Genomic DNA, 22,857 nt, shown 5'->3' with positions numbered 1-22,857 from the left:
AATTTTGCTACTGTAATGAATCATAATGTAAAATCTGCATTTTCTGATTATTGTTGGTGACCCCTGTGAAAGAGTCATTCAACTACCGAAGGGGTCATGACCCATAGGTTAAGAACCACTGCCCTAGAGACTTTACCAAATCCCAAGGCTAGAATTCCTGGCTCCTATCTCTGATCCTAACGTCTAGTGCCCTTCCTTCCATATGGGGATAATTCCAAGATTTGATCCTCCTAGTGTAGTTACCTTAGACCTTGACCCCTAGAGATATAGGTACCCATAGCCATCAAGAAGCTGCTGCCAGGGACTGCCAGGACAGGACCTCTAAATCACATGTAGGCCCCACCCTGAAAAAAAAAGTCCTTTGCATCTTCATGGTTCACCTAATAGAAAAGTTTCCTTTCTCCCAAGAAGTCCTCCTTTAGTGTTACTGTACCACCCTCCCTAGAGATACCATGACTGCCCAGAGTCCTACATGGCTGTGAAACACCAACACCGTGAAGTACCACAGAGATACATCTCAAGAAAGACATCATGTCAGTAAAAACATCTTTCCTATTCTTTAAGTTTGGTGGTGAGAGTTTGCTTTTTAAAGTACTATTTATTTTGTACAGATTTAGTTTAAGCAATTTTCCTTATGTCTATTATATTCCAAATACACACTGAGACAGTTAGATAAATGTAGTTATGAGAAATAAATGAAGTTCCTCAAGGCAGCCAAATGTTCAGAAAATGTTTGTGGAGTGAAGGAATGAGCTCTAGAGCCCAGGCATTGAGTCATTCCGTGCACGTTTACAGGAGGATGTCTTCCAGGAGACTGTGAATGTCCATGCTGTTACCTCCAGAGCCTCCCATAGGCAGGGATCCATAATGACTCCATATTCAATCTAGGAGAGCAACATCCTGGAAAAAGCCATAATCTGTGCTGCCCAGGCCTTGTTCTCTGAAGACCTACTTTCCAGACCCAGAGCCCAGTGGCTTCAGGTGGAGGTGGATGCCATTTTTGGAGCGCAAGATCAGCTGGGGGATCTTAATGGGCATCTTTGAGGGATCCAGAGAGAATTCAAAGCGCAGCAAACAAAGGGCTGTGACCACCTTCAACTCGTTCATGGCAAACTGCTGCCCAATGCAATTCCTGCAGCAAGCAGCACAAAGAAGCATCAAGCTGTTGGCTAACCAGAGTGACAGGGCCTAGTGTTCTTAGAGGCCCACAAAAAAACAATCACTAGTTTGGGACACATAATGACTGGCTGATTTGTTGATGTGGGCTTTAAAAACACAAATCTTAGGAGCATGGTAAAGGGCCCCGCTGGGTAGCTTCACATTGGAAGCTCTGGCTTGCAGTCTCTCACAGAATAAAAACACCTGTCCCACCCATTTCCCAGGAACAGGAAAAGATAACAAATGGGTCCCCTTGTCACAGAGCACTCCAAGATGATGTCTCCCACACTGACGGCCTTCACTTTTCCTCCCCAGTTGTGAGGGCCTGGGAATGTTGTTTCTCTCCCTACCTGGGCCCTGCAGAAAAAGGCATGTAGGCAAAGGGATGCCGTCCTGTTGTATTCTCAGGAGAAAAGCGCAGTGGATCAAAGACCTAAGGAGATAGATAGAGCTTTCTTAAGTACTCACCAAATCCTGGCAGAGGGTAACCCCACAGCCCGCACCCTGTCTGACCTCCAGGCCCAGAGATGCAGTACCTCTGGGTCAGGCCACACAGCACTGTTCCTATGGAGGGCATAGATGTGCAGAGAGATCAGGCTACCTGTAAGCAGAAAAGAGGCCTGATAACAAGGGATCATGAGGCAGCCAGGCCACCTCCACATTAGACCTGAATCCCCTAATGTTCCCCTATCTGGGACACCAGCCTCTGCCAGTTCACTGTCACTGAACTCTTGGTCGCAGTCAAAGCACTTTAATAGTCAGCAGCAGTTCCAATATCCCAGTACTGAGAAGAGTGTCTGACCCAGATATCTGTGTAATTAAAACAAAGAACTGTGAACCCATCGTACCACAAAGCATGATAAGTGGGAGCTACTTTTTATAGCCTGTTGGATTTCAGTTCACAAACTCTCAGGAAGTTATTGTGCTGTTAATAATAAGAGATACCATTCATTTGATGCTTACTATATGCCAGGTTAAGGTCTGAACACTTTTATGAAGCCACAACACAGAATTGGACATGTACATGCATTGTGTCTTTGTCTGTGTGAATCATCTCCCTGGAGTTGTTCAGACTACAGTAGTGCCACAGTAGAATGATTTTATATGGTTTTAAATAGAAAAAAAAAAGAGAGAAAGAGGAAAATTTCAGGCTAAAAAACTCCTTCCCTGAGAACAATGCAGCAAGTATGCCCAGTGATTAGCCATGCTTGGGTCCTATCACACTAATGGTCAATGGAACTCAAAAGCAAACCCAACTTTCACTCCTTCAAAGGAATAACTCATATTGGATTATTTTGGAAAGCAAACGTGTGTGTGTGTGTGTGTGTGTGTATTATATATATTTATATCCTAATATAAATATAAATATATATATATATATATATATATATATATATATATATATATTTGTTATTTCAACCCACAAAAAAATGAATCCATATAACCACCCTGAAACCTAGAAGAAAAATAAACTTTATATTCTCTTTACAGAAGAGGGAGTTGGAGGTTTGGGGGCAGAGGCAAGTTTACTTATACTCTGTGAGGCTAGTGCTTGGGCCCAGGGCTCTGCACACAAAGCCTGAGCTCTCTCCGCATGGTATAAAGATGGTCCAGTGGTACAGGCAATACCAAAGAGCATTCAGAGGACTGTCATTCCACTCTCACTGTTCCCACCAACATACCTGCAGGTAGAGAACGGCCATCCACAAAGTTGACCGGCTTGCTGAGCTGGCGGTACACTTGGGGTACAGGTGGGTAGAGGCGGAAGCACTCCTTGATACACATGGTCAGGTAGGTCATCTTGGCCAGATCATCCCTGCCAGCAACACAGGACACTTTGGAACTGGAAGCAGTGGGGTCCCAGGAGAGGGTAGGCTCCATCACCAACCTCACCACAATATCGCTTCCGTGTCCTATACCACTGTACTTCCAACAGAGGAGTCCCAGGGGCTCCAAGTGCCTAAGCATGATGTAATACTGGGTGGTCATGGAGACCTAGCAATCTGGAAGGAGAAGGCACAGAATTCTAGAAACATTTGTGCACCCAACCCTCAAAGGCATGGCCACTTTTGTGTCATACAGGGCCTTACTAAAGTAGCACAAGGGACATTTCTTTCGTTTCTGCTTGGCTTTCCTGTGGGCCTGGAATGAAAAAAAGTTAGCCTGATAATTTTTAGTTGAATGAACGAACCAGTTTCCATGGGTGAATAAAGATAAACTCATATAAATATCCTTTGGCTACCAGGAAGCTCAGACCCAAATGCAAGATCCAACCATCAGAACTATATAATATCTTCTCAGAGAGCCTCAAACTCCAAGTCACTCTCCTCATAATTATTACTTTTCATTTCTTGTACTATTTTATTAAGTAAACATCCTTGATGTTGCTTTGGATTCTGGATAAAACAAAGTGAAAATAAAATATGCATTTAATCTTTGCCTTAGACTGTCTACATGATTATCTAGCCTAGAATGCACAGTTCTCTTCACCTGAGGTTTAATCTTCCTTAAAGTCAATTCAAGCCCCTTCCCTTCTCACCCCTCTGCCCTCAACATCCAGGCCACTAGAAGTTACTCTATCCTACAGCCTTCTCAGGATTTCAAGCATGTGAGTCTGACTTTTTGAAAACTCCCCAAGAGTAGCAAACTGGCTCCTCCTTTCCTCTTCCCCCTCGTAACGTGCTCCAGATAGCACTTTGCTCATGGCTGGACCCCTTGGAAGGTTTCCAACATCCAGTAAAAAACCCTCAGTTATGGAGATTCCATCCTTCACATCTCTGACACTGGAATTACAGATCAGTCCTCCTTAGGAGAACAGAAACTCCTGATGTTGATAGACCAATTTATGTAATTCCTACTATGTATCCTGTCCAGTGCTGGAGGCACATCAGGAACTCAGTGGGAGGAGGTGACTGTCAGGCTACAAAGGCCTACAAAGAGGAAGCAGCAAAAGAAGTCTGGGTGCAACTCCCAGACTACTCTGAAAGAAAAGTTATTTCTGCTGGTGTCACATTCAGGACTTCAGGCTTGAGCTGAGAAACAGAGAAGGGGAAACCACATAGAAGTTTTTAAGTATTGGCACTTAGAAATTAGTCTCCTTCACCATGAAAGAGATGTGGAGTCTGGGGGCTATGTGCTGGCATCCAGAGGCAGGAGGCAGGTGGCAGGAGACAGGTGGCAGGTGGCAAGGGACTAGCTTTCTCAGCTGTCTTCTCACCTTCATCTCCTGTTTCCCCCTCTTTCTCAGCCTTCTCTACTCTATCCAAAAACCCAATGGGGGGATTCATATTCTGTCATTATGAAATCCAGCTTCTGTTGACAACTTTATATGACACTGAAAAATCTCCATTTGGGGAGAATGAACTGGGGTGGGGGGGTACATCTGTAGTTAACCCCAAAGAAAGCTATATACAACAACAAGAAACAACTGCTACCAACATCATCTCACCTCTGGAACTTGGCAGGACAACCCATGCCTGGGCTGAGCAAGATGGGCCAAGTTCACATTCAGATCACTCACCACTGGAAGGAGTCCCGGTCTCCTAGGATCTCACGGACCTCCTCCCTACATCGATGCTGGTGTTCAGGATAAAGGGCCATGCAGTAAAGAAACCAAGAGATACCACTAGTGGTGGTGTCATGGCCTTCAAACATGAATGTGTCCACTTCAGCCCGGAGGTCTGCATCTGACAGCTGGATCCCACTTTCATCCTGAGAGAAGGCACAATGAGACAGATTATGGCCTTTGAGTTAGGGATGAGAAGAATGCCCAACAGTAGCTGTTGGATGCAAATCTGAGGACATATAAGAGAGTTTCTTGGTAGACTAGGAGTCTTCCTCCAAATTCTCCTGTTTCTTCTAAACCTAGCCTAGATGTTTCCCATTCATGAAACCCTCCCTAAGCCCTCTGGATACATAACTTGTGACTTTACTCAATCCTAGTAATGCTCATTAGGGACATTGCTTCCCTAATGAACATCCATTTACCGCCTTCCCAACGGCATCCACTATACAGATGAATAGCTGTAGCAGGTCTTTCTTAACTCTGCAAACTAGCACAGAAATTGACTCAGAATAGGCACTGAGTTTTGTGGAATCAAAAAAGGAAGTAACGGAGGACAGGAAAGAGAGAGGAAGTGGGGAGAAAGAAAAAGATAGGGGGAGGGAGAGAGAGGTGGAAGAGAAAGATAGAAGAAGGGAGGGAGGGAGGGAGGAAGGAAGGAAGGGAGGGAGGAAGAAAAAAGGAAGGAAGGATAAAAGGAAGGAAGTGAAGGAGGGGAGAAAATAAAATCTAAACTCCAAGGTTCTGCAATGCCAAAATTTTTAGGGATCTTTGAAATGTCTTCAAGCTGCTACCATGTGACCCAGACTGCCAGTTCCCTGATGTCACAGCCCAGCCACACACACATGCTGCACATTTTACCTTTATTGATGTGTACCATGGATAAATATACATTATACTTTCTGGGTAAGGACCCTGTTTCAAGGAGAGAGCCTAAAGACCTCCCTGGGGCCAGCTGTCAGACAAGATGGGCTATGTGCACTCACCTGGGCACCCAGGAGAATGTCCAGGAAGTCCAGGTGCCTCCGCTGCTTAATTTTTTTCTGCTCTTTCTCATCCTGCAGGGCTACTTTCCGCTGCCTGATGACCTGATCTGTGACCAAGAGCATAAGTGTCACTGTCTATTCTGGCCCTGCATCAAGAAGGGTTCAGAAGATCCCAGAGAAAGAACCAAGGCTTCCTAGCTGGTGTGGAGGGGTGGGGAAAGGCTTGAGGGAAAGGCCTACCTGTATGGTCATGGGCTATCTGGCAGGCCCGCAGGAAGCGGCGACCATGTGGTGTGAGCCAGTAAATGAAGTCATTATGGTACTGGAAGGAGTCGATACGCTGCTGCATCAGCAGAGTGAGGTCACTGACTGCCAGGTAATAGCTGTTGTCGCTAGACAGAAGAGAGTAGAAGGAGGGACAGAGGTCTGAACAGCTTTCTTTTAGGAATCCCTATCAACCAACAGTACTTCCTGCTCCTCTTCTTGCCTCTTTAAGCCTCCTCACTAACAAAAGTGTCTCCCACCATGAGTAGGCTCTGGACAAATCAAGACAGGACCCATCTCCTCTCCAAGCATAGACAGGAGCCCTTCCACCTTTCTTATCTGAGAGCCTTAGGTAGAGGTGCTTCTGACCTGTGGCCTAGGCCGCTGTCTCCTTTGCCAAAGGTGCACTTCATGAGGGTGTCCAGTGCCATGTGGCCTACATCACAGAAGATGTCAAAGCTCTTATTTTCACTAGCCTTTTTCTCCCACTTGTCCTGGAATCCAGAAAGAGAAAGGAGGTAACATGGGAAGGAGTTGGCTGCCTGGCCAAGGAAGCAGTTAGGTTAAGCACAAATACTTCCTTCTCCCTCCTCTCCTCCAAATCCAGTCCCCAAATCTTATCCCCAGATGTGTAGTAGAATCCCTGCTGTGGTCTCTTCTCACTCTCAGCCCCAGTTCTCAAGGGACTAAGCATATCTTGGTGGAATACCCTGATATTCTTCCTCCTCTGGACCCTCTCACTTCTCCTAGCCCATCTCTTTCTCTAAGTGTCAGCTCCCAATACATGTTTTACCAGGAACCTGTTCCCTATGGAAATACCTATCAAGATTGAGGGAAAAGTCCCTACTAGGCAATACACAACCACCACACCCTCTTAAGAACCAGAGAAGGCAAAAGAAACCAAGGACCAAAACACCCATACAGCAAAGACAAGACCAGGTATCATCACCTAGAATTGCAATCTTCCCAAACTAAGATGCCTAGATGCCAGCATGAAAACAAAATCAATAACAACCAGGGCATGTCCCGACTAGGGCTCAGCTACCTTACTACAGTAGATCCTGAGAACTGCAACCTAGCTGAAGCACAAGACAATGACCTTAAAGTAGCCTTAAAGAGGAAATGAATAATTCCCTTAAAGAAATTTATGAAGGCACAAACTAATAATGGAAGAAAACAAACAGAATTGTCCATGCCCTACAAGTAAAAATAGAATAAATAAAGAAAACCCAAACCATGGGAAATCTGGAAATCCAACAGGAACCTCAGAGGCAAGACTCACCAACAGAATACAAGAGATAGAAGAAGAAATCTTAGTCATTTGAGACAAAATTGAAGACATTTTAAATTTCTCAGACCGAAAAAAAAAAAAAAAAAGTTACATCTAAAAAGCCCCTGGCACAAAACATCCAGGGAACCTGGGACACTATGAAAAGACCAAATCTAATGTAATAGGAATAGAGAATGGAGAAGAAATCCAGGTCAAAGGCACAGAAAATATTTTCAACAAAATTATAGAAAAAATTTCTCAAACCTTATGAAGAAGACCCTTATAAAGGTACAAAAAGAGTACAGAGACCAAGTGGACTGACCAGAAAAGAAATTCCCTTGTCACACAATGAAAACGCTATATGTACAAAACAAAAAATATTAACAGCTGCAAGTGGAAAAGACTAAGTAATATATAAAGGCAGACCTATTAGAATAACACTGGACATCTCAGTGAAGACTCTAAAAGTCAAAAGGACTTGGATAGATATTTTACAATCTCTAAGAGACCACAGATGCCATCTCAGACTACTATACCCAGCAAAACTTTCACTCATACTAGAGAAAATAAGAAAGAAAATAAGATTCCATGATAAAAACCAAATTTAAGCAATATCTATTTACAAACACAGCTCCACGGAAGGGAAACTGTAATCTAAAGAGGTTAATTACACCCAGAAAAAAACACAAAGAATAAATAATCCCATACCATAAAAATCAAAAGGGGGGGAGAAATACACACACACACACACACACACACACACACACACTCACATCACCACCACCAACAACAACAAAATAGCAGGTATCAACAAACACTGTTCATTCATATCTCCCAAGATTAATGGGCTTGATTGCCCAATAAAAAAGACACAGACTAGCAGAATGCATTTGAAAACAGAAGTCATCTTTCTGTTGCATTCAATAGACACACCTCAACATTGATAGACATCACCTCGAGGTAAAAGGATGAAAACAAATTCTAAGAAAATGGATCCAAGAGACAAGCTAGTTTTCAATATCTGACAAAACAGACTCTGGTGCAAAACTAATCAGAAGAGTTATCAAAGTACACTACATACTCATCAAATAAAAAATCTACTATGAGGACATTTCAAAAACAAGGGCACATAAGCTTGTAAATGCAACAATACAGCTTAAATCATATATTGGCACTTATACACCAATAGCTGGAGACTTCAATACCACGCTCTCAGTAATAGACAGGTCATCCAGACAAACTGGAGTTATAAATCAAATGGACCTAGAACATGTTTCAAAAACATTTCACCCAAACATGCACACACAAACACACACACACACACACACACACAACATATTTCTTCGCAGCACCTCATGAAACATTCTCCAAAATTGACCATATACTCAGACAAGCAAGTCTCTGACCACCACAGACTATAGCTTGATATCAACACAAAGTTTACAAACTTTCATAGAAACTGGACAACACACTGCTGAATGAAAAGTGGGCCAATACAGAAATTAGAGTCTTGAATGAATTCTAGAATTGAATGGAAAAATCTAGAGTAGAAGGAAAATTAATACAGAATATACCTAAACTTATGGGACAAAATGAAGGCAGTTCTAAGAGGCAAGTTCATAGCACTAAGGGCAGACATTTTAAAAAAATGAAAAATTTCATACTATAACTTAACAGCACACATGAAAGTTCTAGGATGAAACAAAGAATTACACTCAAAAGCAATAAAAGGCAAGAAATAATCAAACTCATGACTGAAATCAACAAAATAGAAACAAATAAACAAAAAACAGCAAGAATTAATGAAACAGAGTTGGTTCTTTGAGAAAATCAGTAAGGTTGACAAGCCCTTACTGCAGTAGTTCTCAACTTTCCTAATGCTTCAACCCTTTAATACAGTTCTTCATGTTTTGGTGACCCCAACCATAAAATTATTTCACTGATACTTCATAACTGTAATTTTTCTACCATTATGAATTGTAATGTAAATGAATATCTGATACACAACCTCTGTGAAAGGGTTGTTCAACTCCCAAAGGCGTGGTAGCCCACAGGTTGAAAAGTTGTCTTAACCAAATTAACTAAAGGAAAAGAGAGAATTAAATGAACAATATTAGAGATGAAGGGGGCATAACAACAGACACCAAGGAAATCCAGAGAATCGTGAGGACGTACTATAAAACCTGCAATCCGGCCGGGTGGTGGTGGTGCACGCCTTTAATCCCAGCACTTGGGAGGCAGAGGCAGGCGGATTTCTGAGTTCGAGAGGCCAGCCTGGTCTACAGAGTGAGTTCCAGGATAGCCAGGGCTACACAGAGAAACCCTGACTCAAAAAACTAAAAAACAAACAAACAAACAAAAACCTGTAATCCACCAGACTGGAAAATCTAAAAGACATGAATAATTTTCTTGGTGCATACCATTTGCCAAAGTTAAAATCAAGATCAAATAAGAAATTTAAACAGACCTACAACCCCTAGTGAAATAGAAGCAGTCACTAAAAGTCTACCAACCAAACCAAAAAAATCTCAGAGCCTGATGTTTTTAGTGGAGAATTCTACCAGACTTTCGAAGAAGAGTTAATAAATACCAGTGCTCCTCAAGTTATTCCACAAAATAGAAAAAGAAGGAATATTGCCCGACACTTCCAGCTCCAAGACCCTGAGACCTGACATTGCTCTCAGTGAGGAGGATCTAAACAGGTGTGAAAATGTAAATGAATTTGGAAGTGTAAAGTATTTTTATGATATTCTGAAACATAGGCAACCTTCAAACTCTCCAGTAGGGGACTTTTGATGGCTTCCCAGAACCAACTGCTGTAGCCAAAAAGAGCCAGATCTCCTGGCAGAGACAAGCCCCAATGCTTGGATGCCTCCACAGCATACATCCGGGAGAGGGAGGCAGTGCGGCCCTTTGGCACTACTGCGGCAGGCATAATGAGGACAAGGCCTCAGGGACTCTTTCCCCAGGAAAACACCACTTGCCTTAACCCAGGGCAAATGGGGATGGGGATGGGATTGGTCCGGCAGCCCACAGCTCTAGGAACTCACCAGCATCACACGTGTGGACTCAGCAAATATGGCCACATAGGGCTTCAGCACATCATAATGGAAGCCAGGCGTGAGCAGCTTTCGGTGCTGGAACCATTTTGGCCCTTCCAGAACCAGTAGGCCTTTCCCTGAGAAGGGAGGGGAAATGGAGGCTGTGGAGTCCAGGTAATCTTGCTCTACCCCTGAGAGCTGAGATCAATCACAGCCTCTGATACTCCCAAGCCTGGAACACTCCATGGATGGGGGACAGGGATGACAAGACTCAGCAGAGACTCTGGTCCCCACCCCATGCTGCTAGGGTCTTCCAACATGGAGAAGGTAGCATATCTTAACTAAGTCATTAGTCTAGGGTTATTACTTTCCTAGCATCCAGCCTTTTCTTAGCTCCCAGGAAATTGCCAAGGGTTTTGGTTTTGGTTTTGGTTTTGGTTTTGGTTTTGGTTTTGGTTTTGGTTTTGGTTTTGGTTTTGGTTTGTTTTTTAAAGGAACTTTGGAGACACATATGACCTTGGGTCTCGAAGACATAGTGGACTCTAGAGAGATATGTCAAGAGTTTTTAGTGTTCTTAGAGAAGACCTGGTTCAGTTCCCAGCACATACACGATAACTCCAACCACATTTAAGTCCATTTCTAGAGGATCTAACTGGCTCCACAGGTACCTTGTGTAAGTGGCATACATCCACAGAAACAAACATACAAATAAATAAAAGTTAAAAAAGAATATGGCCAAGTATGGTGTTTGCACACCATTAATCCCAGCACTCACTCAGGAGTCAGAAGCAGGTGGATCTCTGTGAGTTCAAAGCCAGTCTGTTCTACATAGGCCAGCTAAGGCAATATAATGAGACTCTGAATCAAAATTAATTAATTAATTTATCAATTAAAGAAAACTCAATGGCTCCCACTATCTTCAACATCAGTTCACAAACTAACAGCCAAACTTGGCCCATCTTCCTGCCCAGCCTCATCTACTAATAGAAGTCTGCATTGTATTCCAACCCCTCAGACAGCTTGCAGCCTCCACGGTCCTACAAATATTAGACCTTTTTTCAGACCCTTCTTCTGGAAAGCACCACCATTATAATATCCTATGGGGTCAACTCTAAAGTTGGGTCCTCTAGGAAGCCACTCTTCAAGCATACATCGCCTTGCCTCTGCTTGGGAGGAAAGGACATCCCCTGACAGGTAGGAGCTCTTTTTATTGCTCCCCCACCTCCCTGCAGAGACACTAAACTTAGGACAGGCAGTCCAATGGAGGGATGACCAGTGTGGCAGGGCAGAATACTGGTCACTTAGCACAAGAGAGGGAGGAGAGGGCACAGAATGATAGATGCTCACTTACCGATCCACTGGAGGAAAAAGTCATACACATCTGCAGCCTTCGGGTCTGCAGGACAAGGGGACATTGGTCAAGAGAAATAGGGCATTCTCAAATGAGGCATAGTGATGAATTAGGTAGGGATGCAGTCATTCTTTTCCCAGAGTTTAGACACAAGCCCTGACCTCTCCCAACTTGATCCCTGGGGCCATTATTCTCAAGAAAGCCCATCCTCTCTCCAAGGCACCTTACCCCCACGGCTGTATACAGCTTTAGCGTAGTCAGGCTCATAGATGTTCAGGAAACCAATGAATTGTCCAAGCCAGAGTGGGTGGGCATAGGGGAACTGTTGAGTCCAGGATACCACCTTGTCCAGGCCCCCTAACTTCTGGATCTAAAACAATAACAGAAGACAAAGACCACATAGAAACCCAGTATTCCCAGCAGACCCCAGGTTTCTGGGCAGAGAAGAAAGGATGCTGATCAGGCAGACCCCCAGAACCTCCTTCCATCCTCCTATATCCCTTTTCCTGTACATTTCTAATACCCTCTCCAGTGTCAGAGCTACTGCTCTAAATGCAGGAATCCTTGTCACACCCAAGCCACTCCCCTCCAAGACCCTGGAGATTATCCTACTACCAACTGTGCCTTCTCTGCAGTTCTGGCCCGTGTTCTTCAAAGTTTGCTGTAATTTTCCCTGCAGAATAATCTTTCTGAATCCTGAATTCAACCCAAAAGTTTGCCTTATGCATGCAATGACAAGGAGCAAAAATGATAAAAATCATCTTTACCTATAGATAAAAGGAACACTTGTGGTGCCTTCCTCCTTTTTGGCTGGCATCCCTGGACTTCTCCCTTCTGCCCTGTCTCTTTTTTTCTCCCTGCACTTGAAGTGACTGAGGTAACACCATCTTGCTCTGACTTCATTTTGTGTCCACTTAGAGAATTCCCTCCCAACTTAGAGAATACCCTCCCAATAGCCATGTATGTCTTGGCAACGCATGTCTGTGAATCCAACCATGATCCAGATGTATTAACCAAAATAATTGTTATGTCTAAATAACTAAACAGTGTTACAAGGTTACTCTGACCCTTATCTAACATAGATATAATTGTCTTTAGAAATGCTGTACCCCTGAATTTTGCCACCAAGAAGCTCTGAGGCATTAACTTACTTTGGTTGCCACCCAAAATTAAAGAACTCTGATGCTCTTAATTGGAGTAATTACTCTTAATTAATTACTTAATTCAATTAAATACTCTTAATTGGATACTCTTGAATGGATTATCTACCCAAATTGGAGTTTCTTACATTCTGTTCCCTATCTTTCCTAACTCCAGCAGCATTCCGCAGCATGCAAACCACAGACATGAGACCTAGGCCTCAGTCACAGATTGTCATGGCCTCCCTACAGACAGCCTTCTTCTATGAGCCCTGATTGTCTCAAGGAACCCATAAGAGTGAGGACAGCTCTCAGCATCTGGACTCACTTTTACAGCTGCAATCCATCAAAAAGACTGCTGAGACATTGTACTTCTATGGGTCATGTGGTTGCCGGCAAACTTCTCTGAGTTCTACAACAAATGCTTCAGATTTATCCTTGGATGCCCTGAACTGGGACACAACTATCAGATCGTGGACAGATTGTTTTCTCACAAAGGAAGGAAACAGGAAAATAGGACATAGAGATAAGTCACTGCACCCAGCTCCTAAGCAACCTGCCCCCATTCCTTCATTTGCACCAGTGTTAACTCCAGCAGCAGTGAGCAATGGGAGGGACTTGCTCTCCAATAGTCTGAGTAAGTTACACTTCAGGAATCAGATGAGAATGAGACATGAATGAAGCTTAGTTGAACCATGACCTCCTCATAAGTGGGAACAGTGCATTCAAAGGCCAACAGAACTCTCACATGATAGAGCTGACCAGGAATCGTGACTGAGCTTCCTTCCTGTCAACAAATCTGCTCAGGCCATTCCCTAATGGACCTAAGGACCAGTTGGCCAGTGTCCAAGGAACAAGCTCCCTGCTTAACCAGTCTATGGCAGCTGCAATGCTCTTGGGAACTGCTTGAGAACAAACTTGATCTGTTTGGGAGATGGCTCAGTAGGGAGAAGCACTTGCTTCCCAGGCATAAAGACCTGAGTTTGAACCCAGCCCCCTATTTAAAAGTCAGACATGGTGGTTAGCATCTGTAACCTGAGAGTGAGACAGAAATATGGACGGAGGGGCTTGCTGACCTGCCAGTGCTTCCAAAATGGAGAGCTCCAGGTTTAGTAAGAGACCTTCTCTAAAAAAGTGAGATACTCATCAGACTGAACACAGGGTCCCCAGTGGAGGAGTTGGGGGAAGGACTGAAGGAGCTGAAGGGGTTTGCAACCCCATGGGAGGAACAACAATATCAACCAACCAGACCCCCCAGAGCTCCCAGGGACTAAACCACCAACCAAAGAATACACATGGAGGGACCCATGGCTCCAGCTGTGTATGTGGTGGGGGATGGCCTTGTCTGGCATCAGTGGGAGAGGAAGCCCTGGATCCTGTGAAGGCTCGATGCCCCAGCGTAGGGGAATGAGGGGGTGGAGGTTAGAGTGGGTGGGGGTGTGGGAGTGGGTGGGGGGAGTGAGAGTGGGTGGAGGAGGTGGGGAGCACCCTCATGGAAGCAGGGAGAGGGGGTGAAGTGGAGGTTTTTCAGGGGTGGGAACTTGGAGGGGGATAACATTTGAAATATAAATAAACAAAATAACCAATTTTAAAAAGTGAGATACTAGTCAGCAGTTAAGAGCTATACCTCTCTGTGATAGACCCAATTCCCAGCACCCACAGGGGTCTGCCTATAACCTCCTATAATCTAACTCCTGGGAATTTGACACCCTCTTCTGGACTCTGACAGCACTTGCACACACATGTACACATCCCCACACTACACACACGTGCATGTAAACACACACATATACACACTTATGTAATTTTTTAATTCTTAAAAATCTTTTCTAAGCCTGGCAGTGGTGGCACACGCCTTTAATCCCAGCACTTGGGAGGCAGAGGCAGGTGGATTTCTGAGTTCGACACCAGCCTGGTCTACAGAGTGAGTTCCAGAACAGCCAGGGCTACACAGAGAAACCTTGTCTCGAAAAACCAAAACAAACAAACAAACAAACAAAACAAAACAAAACAAAACAAAAAATCTTTTCTAAGAGGCTGGAGAGATGGATCAGCAGTTAAAAGTACTGCCTGCTCTTCCAGAGGATCTAGGTTCAGTCCCAGCATCCACATGATGATTCACAACCATCTGCAAGTACAGTTCCAGGGTCCCTAACACCCTCTTCTGGCCTCTATGAGCACCGGACACACATGTGATACACAGGTGTAGATGCAGAAAAAAGTACCCATATACATAAAATAAAGTGAGTTTTTTAATCTTCTCAAAAAATAAATTAGTAAGGTGGAAAGCCATAGAAGACACCCAATATCTGGTTTACACACACACACACACACACACACACACACACACACACACACACACACACGTTCATCTGCTTACAAGACACAGGTGAATGTTTAGAAACACCAACAACTGAGGGTAGAAGACAGGGACTCTTCTTCCTCAACATGCTAGGTCCCAACACAGGAGCTTAGACATCTCCAGTATGATACCTTAACTTCTTTTCAGTTCAGTTATTTTTGGACTGTCCAGATTCTTAACAAGATCACTCAGTCCCTGAACTGAATGGTACCTGCCAGAAACCCTTCCTATGAGTCTGTGTGGTGCTCTCTGAGGCCACTCTGGCAAGTCTTGTGGGGATCACCTTAGTAGCTCTTTTTCTGGGCTATCCCTTGGTGTCCTTGTGTGTCTAGTGTCAGTCATCCTGACTCTTTAGGTTCTCTTCCTACCACATGTAAGACTATTAGGGCCCAGAATGTATGAGTCCAAGCCACTGTCAAGATTTTAAATAAGAGGCAGAATACCAGGAGGTCTTTTGTGAAACAATCTCTCCTAAAAATGGATGCATATTCGAGACCAGAACAGTGACAATATAAATAATCTGTTGATGTGGAAGGGAGAAATTTTCACAGGGTTCAACCCCTAAACAAAGAACTACAGGAAACTAATGACTCTTGAGAGACTGAGAACGAGCCTCTCCCAGGGATGAATTCCTTATTGGTTTTCCAAGGCATTGATTAGTCTTGAAACCATATAAACAATAATAAAAACAGGCCTAGGGAGATAGATATAGATATAGGTATAGATGCAGATACAGATATAGATATAGATAGATATATAATTGAGAACACACATGCACACACAGAGATGTGTAACAATAATTTTTTAAAAGAAGCTCTCAATTTGAGGGAGAACACGGGAGAGATTTGGGCAGGGTACCTGGGAGTCTCTGAATAAAAGAAGGGGGGTTAGAGGTATAGTTTCATTCCAATTAAAAACATTTTTAAAAATCTTAAATAGAGCCAAAGAGCAGGAGCACCTTCCAGAAAGAGCAAACCAAAAAAGCACCATCTCCAGAGCAACCCTGACTTTCCCTCCTGTTTGCCTTTCGCCCTGGTTCCTGTCCTTCTGCATCCACTTTCATGGAGTTGTTCAGACATCTTTGCTTGGTGGGGAAAATTGGGAGAAACCAGTGATCAGATGGATTTGGGAGGGAAGGAGAGAAAGCAAGCAAGTGTGTCAGAGTACTTTCCACCAAGCATCCCACTACAGAGATTTCACATCTGACACACATCTGCCCAGCTGCTTCCTCCATCCTTATAGTTTATCCTACTGAAACTCGTCTAACTCAGCAATCTGAAGATAATGACTCCCACATTATCAACAGCAAAACACAGAAAGGCCCACGATCAATGTTGGCTGAATAGAATAAGCCAGAGCTCTCAATAAGAAGAGCCAGAGATTAGGTCGGAAACAATACTCTCTTCCTCTCTCTCTCTCTCTCTACACACACACACACACACACACACACACACACACACACACATGCACACACATGGATTAAATATGTCAGCTCAAAGTATTTCTTGTGTTCCTCAGAGACCCCTGGAAACAGGACATGCCCTGCCTCAAAGGGATCTGTTCTGAGATCTGAATAGGAGGAGAAGTAGATGATGCCACGCATGCTGGAGGGCCCCTCCCTACCATGGGCTCTTCCCCACCACAAGCCCTTTCCCACCTCAGGCTTTCACCCACTCTCCTCCTTTCTTTCCCATGCCATCCTCACTATGTGCTAGGATCAATTTTCAGTTTCTTGGCTTTTTTGTTTGTCTGTTGGGTTATCTGATTGGGGGTCTGTTTGTTTGTCTGTTTGCCTTTTTGATTCACTATGTTCTGGATTAAAATACAGGAGTCCCTAGAACTAATATGTGTCCTTAAGTGAACACCTTGCCCTTTTTGAATCTCAACTTCCTCATCTTTTCTCACACTAGGGAAACAAATCCACATCCTGCCCTTCACGTTCTCAGGTTGAGGTGTGAATCCAACCACAGCAGAGGTGCCAAGCCCGGGAGGAATGCAATGACGCCTGTGCCTGTGATTGTTCCCCAGGAAACTTTTATATCCTCAAGATCAGACTCCACTCCAATCTTGGCAGGGCTTCCTGGTGTTAAGCCAATGCCCTTCAGATAGTTATATTGGCATGAAGAAGCTGACTAAGCTGTGTTTCAGGCTCTCTGTATATTTCCAAGATAAGATAGAACACCTGAGAAGAAGAGAGCACCCAGCTCTGTCATGGAGTTGTGAGAAAATGGATCATATACTATCGAAGTCCATTCACTGAGAACTTCCCCAACTTCCCCAACCCTGAAGAAGGCAGGTAAGCACAAAGGGGGCATGGACAAAAGCGGTCTAAAAGTCCTCCCAAGTATCTCTCATGCTCTTTTAGAATGTGATCTCGACCTTCCACACTTGGCAGAGACCCTCCCAAGTCATCCTGATCCCTTACATCCCTTCCCCCACCACTCTTCATCCTCTATGGACCTCTCTCCCTACAATCTAGCCTTTTGTGTTCATTCATTCAGCCACTCCTGGTCTGTCCCAAGTTTTGTGCTGTACCCTGAGGTCATAGGAATAAATCAGACCAAGTCGCCATTCTCCAAAATGTAATAAAGATGGAAGATGCTAAAATTAAAAGACTGGAGCAGACATGGACCCCTGGGAAAGCACCTTCATCCCCCTGGGATGGCTTTCCTGTCTATTTTCTCTGACCCAAGCCATTCTCCTCTTACCCCTGGTGTTTAGTGGTACCGGTACGTTCATAGCTATCCCTAGCAAGTTATTTGTAAGGGGCAAGAATAAGATTAGAGACAAAGTTCATTTCCAGTGTCAATTCCCCAGATGGAGGAATAAAGAGGTAGAAAGAATTACACCCCCCTTTGAGCCTTCATTTCTGACATCAGTGCCTGGGCTCCCAAACCTGCCTGCAACTCAAAACACTCCAGAAGACTTAGTCTCAGGCTCCTAGTTTCAATCTAAGATGTTAGTCTCCAGATGTTTGGGGAGGTGTGTGGAGGATATGTTTCTCCTGCTTGACTCCAAACCCTTACCTTGTGTTCAGAAGGTCTAGATCCCCAAGACAAGAGGAGTTCCTGAGACTGGATGCTAAGGTGAACCCCTACTGTGCTGCCTTAACAGAACCAACTAGGATCTGAACCTGGAGAAATGCCATAGTCCCTCAGCCAAACAAAGGAGAGAGAGAGAAGGTACCTCCTAGCTTTGGGGGTACCAACCTCTCAGATATGCTGGGATGCCTCAGAAGACAGCATTTTCTTCTGTCTTTGCCTTGAATGTCCTCCTTGGCACCAGAAATCTTTACACTGCATAGAGCAGGACATTTTATGACTGCCCAGTTGTTGGGTTGAACTTTGAGGCTTTAGTTTCTCCCAGGTGTGAATCATCAACAAGCCTCCAATGTGTAACAAGACTTGCAGTGTGTGCCTCAGAATAATAAGAAAGCATCTCAGGCCTTCTTAAGCTGCAACTCTGAAATGTTGCATTGCTTCTGAAACCAGCTTGAAAGGCAGAGGAGGGAAAGCTGACTTGGAGTCATGGTTCCAGGCCTCACCCCCTTGTCCAAACTGATGGCCTACCTTCCCAGCCTCCAGGGGATTAGACCCGACTCCCCCATATCCCCACATACCTCGAGGGCATGACCAAAAAGCCAGTGCTTTGGGGGCCCTGGGAAGCTGTCCAAAGCCCTGGCCAGCTTCTGCCTCCGAAACAGAAGGCTGAGGAGCTTGAGGACGATTACCATCAGGATCACAACAGAAGTCCATAGGCTGAGGCGGAAAAGGCTCGGGGAGAGGAAGCTGAGCACCATGGCTAAGCTTGCAGGACCCAGGCTCCAACTGCCTCCAGCTGCCCCTGGGTTGCCTTATACTCTGGATACAGGCACTGTGCCAGTTCCCACCCCCTTGCCACACCCAACAGCCAGTAGCAGCTCAAACTGGGCCAAGTGCCATAGGGTGGAGATAGCTGCTTCAAAGCTCATAGGCAACAGAGGATAGAGTATAATGAACTTCCATCAAAATGTAGCTTCATAGAAACCAGACCTAATAGAAACCAGGCCATAAACATCCCATCTTGGTTTCTTGGAGCAGAGAACAGCGGGCAGTGCCACACTAACCCCAGTAGACTCTGTGACAAGTTCCACAGACTGGGGCAAAAACTTCAAAAGAAGGAGGCCTCCTGGAACCGGTTGTGGAACTCTTGCCCAGAACAAAATATTGAGCCGTAGTTCTCATGGCAATTTATCTGTTTTATTTTTTATTCCTTTTCTTATTTATGAAATGTTTCTGATAGCCTAAGCTAATATCTTAAGAAAGAAAAATGGGTAAAAAAAAAAAATCCATCCCTTGAGATGGGGTCACTAGCCATGACCTTATCTCCTGGAAAACCAGCACTTTACTTCATTAATCATTTACAAAATTACATAATGGTATTATAATAGACAAAAACTTTCCCAATAATAAAATTTCATATGGCTGCACGTGTGTCATCAGAAGTGGACTTTGGTATGTGGTAAAGAAAGCCTTAAACAAAAAGAATTAAAATAGTTTAAATTTACACTTTGAAGTTTCACAAAAAATTAGGTACTAGATTTAAAAAAAAAATAGCTGACCATAAAATTTTATTAACCTGCTCTTGGATATATGCCACTAGCCTTGGATGACCGCCCCGCTGAATATACCCTTTCAGAGTTGCAATACCCGGATGATTCTTATTGTGCCAAATAACAATGATGTTACCTGTTCTACCTGTGATGTTTCACTGAACACATCTGTTCAGAGTTGTAATACTTGTTTTTTTTTATGTATAAAAACCCTTGCTTGAGAGCTTCAAAATACACTCAGATTCAAACTGCCTCTGTGTTTGTTTCTGTTTGTCACTGCTGAACCCTTACCCACCTAGCCTTCGAGGACTCTGGTCCCAGGGACCCCCATACCTGACTGGGGTGGTCTGTGGCAGCACAGTTCTTGGTGCCTTTCTATTTCACAAGTATCTTGTATTTTCAAGGGACTTTATACACACTATCTCACTTAAACTACCCAAAGAGGTCATAGGTCCTCATTCTTTGTATCTGTTTTCCAGATGAGATCATCTGTGCTTTCTTGTTAGACAGCTTCCACTGTCCCCTTGATGCGGACTCATGACAGAAATGGTACTTTTACCTGTTTTATAATGTTCTATATCCCCTTTTTGTGAGATGACCTTAGGGACTATTATAGCCCCAGAAGGATCAGAGGAAGATGAACTGCACCTGAAAGCATAGTACAAACTGGACAGGAATGTGGAATATACTCTCAAGGAGATGAGGATTAATCATCAAATCTCTTTGGAATAGATGGAGCCACTCAGGCCCAGTGATGAGCAGAGAAATATCTAGTTTCCCAGAAAGGCTGTGGCAGCTCTGAAATGCCATAGCCAAGCATTTTTTTGTCGAAAGACCCGCCCTGCTGTTTCTCCCTCATGCAGGGCAACCACAGAGCCCATTTACCACCAATGTTTGGGTGAAGGTCTTTGATGTACGCCTCCCTTTAGAAGGGTAGATGGGGTTGTAAAGCATGAAACATGATTTGGCATGGCATGCATAAATTAGCAACAACAAGAATCCCATCAACACTCCTTCATGAAGGAACAAGAACAGTGTTCCCACAAACTGGTAGAAACTGTGTTTGTTAGACGTAACATTGGCAGAGGGAACCATGCCCCAAGCTCTTTCTTTTCCCACTTTGCAGCCTCCTAATGATGTGCCCCATCAGTCAACCAAATCAGAAAGGAGTTAGTGAGGACATAAAGGAGAGTCAATCTGTAGGAGTCAGATTTTCAGTAGAGACCGAAAAACAAAGACTGAGTATTGTACAGAGGTGACAGGGATAACCAGGGCACAGCTGGACTTGGAACTCCAATAGTAGGTCCTGACTCAGAAAATGGTGAGTTGTCAACCTGGCTGTGTTGTCCCTTCTGGCAGAAGAGATTAGGGAGATAACATAACAGACCCACCCACAGGCCGAGAATCGAGAGATAATATGACGAAAGGAACTCCGAAAGTTTCTTCTTTATTTGTTGATCCCAACTTCTGAAAATTCATACCCATCCCAATGAAAATGCAGTTCACCCAGGTCAGAGAATTAGGGAACATGATAAGCTATCTGTGGAGTTTTCACGTTTTATAGTGAATGTGTATACTAGCCTGGCCCCACCAGGAAGTGCGCGTATGACAAAGGATGTGTTTGAGGGAGTATAGCTGGAGGTATTTGAGAAAGCAGCTGGCCAGTGGTGCTGGCCCAGGACCCATGAAACGTTGGTGTAGCTGCTACCTCCACCGGTCAGCACCATGGACTCCATGGCTCTAGGCATGGCCCCTGGGCCAACTCTGCCACACCCATAGTGCTCGGGTTAACCCCAGACAATAACCACCATTCTCGAGGTAGATATCACAATTCCCAGTACCCGGTAGAAATAAGACTCTTACAAGATGCCAGCACAATTAGAATAGTTATCACAATTATCTAGCCTTGGTATGACTAACTACCTGAGATTGCTAGAGACACGAGGATAACATCTGCCGCCAACTTGCTTCTCCTCTCACTCCTCTCTCCTGTTCTCTCCTCCCCACTCCTAGCTCTGCCTCCCTCTTCCCTATCCAATGACAGGGTTCCACTGCAAATACATTGAGCAGGAAATTTCTGCCACAAGGGAGGACCTAAGGGAGCTTCTCTGAAATCCAGCAATGTGCTTTAACAGGCTGCACCTGGGACTCAGTGCAGATTTTACATCTTTTCTCAACTTTAGGTTCTGTGACATCACACCAGCAGCTAGAAATTGACTATTGTAGGAGCATTAGCATCACAGAAAGTGCAAATATTACCGTGGCTTTCTCCCCTGGTAATCCAGCTATTAAATGTTTCCCAACATGACTTTGGCCAAAATCCCAGATTTAAAGTATTCCTTATCCAGTGGCACGTGGCTAAGAAGCCACTATGACTCAGGCCTGCAGGGACACTGGAGGCCCCTTTAAAAAGCCTCGAAAAGGACATTTGCAAATCTGGAATTGTCACTTGTCAGAGAAAAACTAAGGCTACAGATGTGGGGAGAAAAAGGTACCAGAGGGAAGGGTGCTTCCCTTCATCCAGAAGCTCTTCTCCAGGAAGCCTCCTTCCAGTGCCTTTCTCTCCAAAAAAAAAAAAAAAAAAAAAAAAAAAAAAAAAAAAAAAACCACCAATCCAAACCTTAATTGACATTATTCTTGAATGTGTGCACTTTTTCCTTTCAAATGCTTCCAGTCTGTTGCATTCCGGAGACCAAGTGTGTCATTTCTTTGCTTTGCACTGAGCAGAAAGTCACTCAGTGGGGTCACAACCAAGTGGAGGATTCGGGGCCAACAGCCACTCACATGACCCCACATGACACCACAGCTTTCTAAACATTCAGTTGACACTCAAATCTCTCTGTGGTGTCAGGTAAACTAAGAAGGTCGTGAGAATAGATTGTTTGGTTGGTTGGTTTTGTTTTGGGGGGGGATTTTTTTTAAAACTCATTTTTACTTGTGCGTTTTGCCTGCATGTATGCGTGTGTGCTACATGTACGATTGGCACCACTGAGTTCTGAAGAGGACATCAGATCCTCTGGAACCAGAGATACAGATGATTGTGAGCCACCTACAGGTGCTGGAAATCTAACCTGGGTCCCCTGCAAGAGCAACATGCTCTTAACCACTGAGGCATCTTTCCAGCCCTGAATAT

At 44.2% G+C, this 22,857-nt stretch overlaps 1 protein-coding gene across 1 annotated transcript; it reads right to left on the bottom strand.

The window, feature by feature from the left end:
- Window positions 1–578: 578 nt before the first annotated feature.
- Cyp4b1 (cytochrome P450 family 4 subfamily B member 1) lies at window positions 579–18,977 on the bottom strand. Its single transcript, XM_034503289.2, has 12 exons — window positions 18,753–18,977; window positions 11,861–12,002; window positions 11,633–11,677; window positions 10,291–10,418; window positions 6,340–6,464; window positions 5,947–6,098; window positions 5,707–5,813; window positions 4,679–4,869; window positions 2,841–2,974; window positions 1,695–1,759; window positions 1,509–1,591; window positions 579–1,132 (listed from the first exon to the last, which is right to left on the bottom strand). The coding sequence occupies exons 1-12, from the start codon at window positions 18,930–18,932 to the stop codon at window positions 949–951; spliced, it is 1,536 nt and encodes a 511-aa protein (XP_034359180.1). The 5' UTR covers window positions 18,933–18,977; the 3' UTR covers window positions 579–948.
- Between the last annotated feature and the right edge of the window lie 3,880 nt (window positions 18,978–22,857).

The sequence above is a fragment of the Arvicanthis niloticus genome, chromosome 5 (genome assembly GCF_011762505.2).
Source record: "Arvicanthis niloticus isolate mArvNil1 chromosome 5, mArvNil1.pat.X, whole genome shotgun sequence".
Classification (NCBI taxonomy): Eukaryota; Metazoa; Chordata; class Mammalia; order Rodentia; family Muridae; genus Arvicanthis; species Arvicanthis niloticus.
The sequence above is the reverse complement of the archived record's forward strand: the minus strand, read 5'-3'. Positions and strand labels throughout refer to the sequence as shown.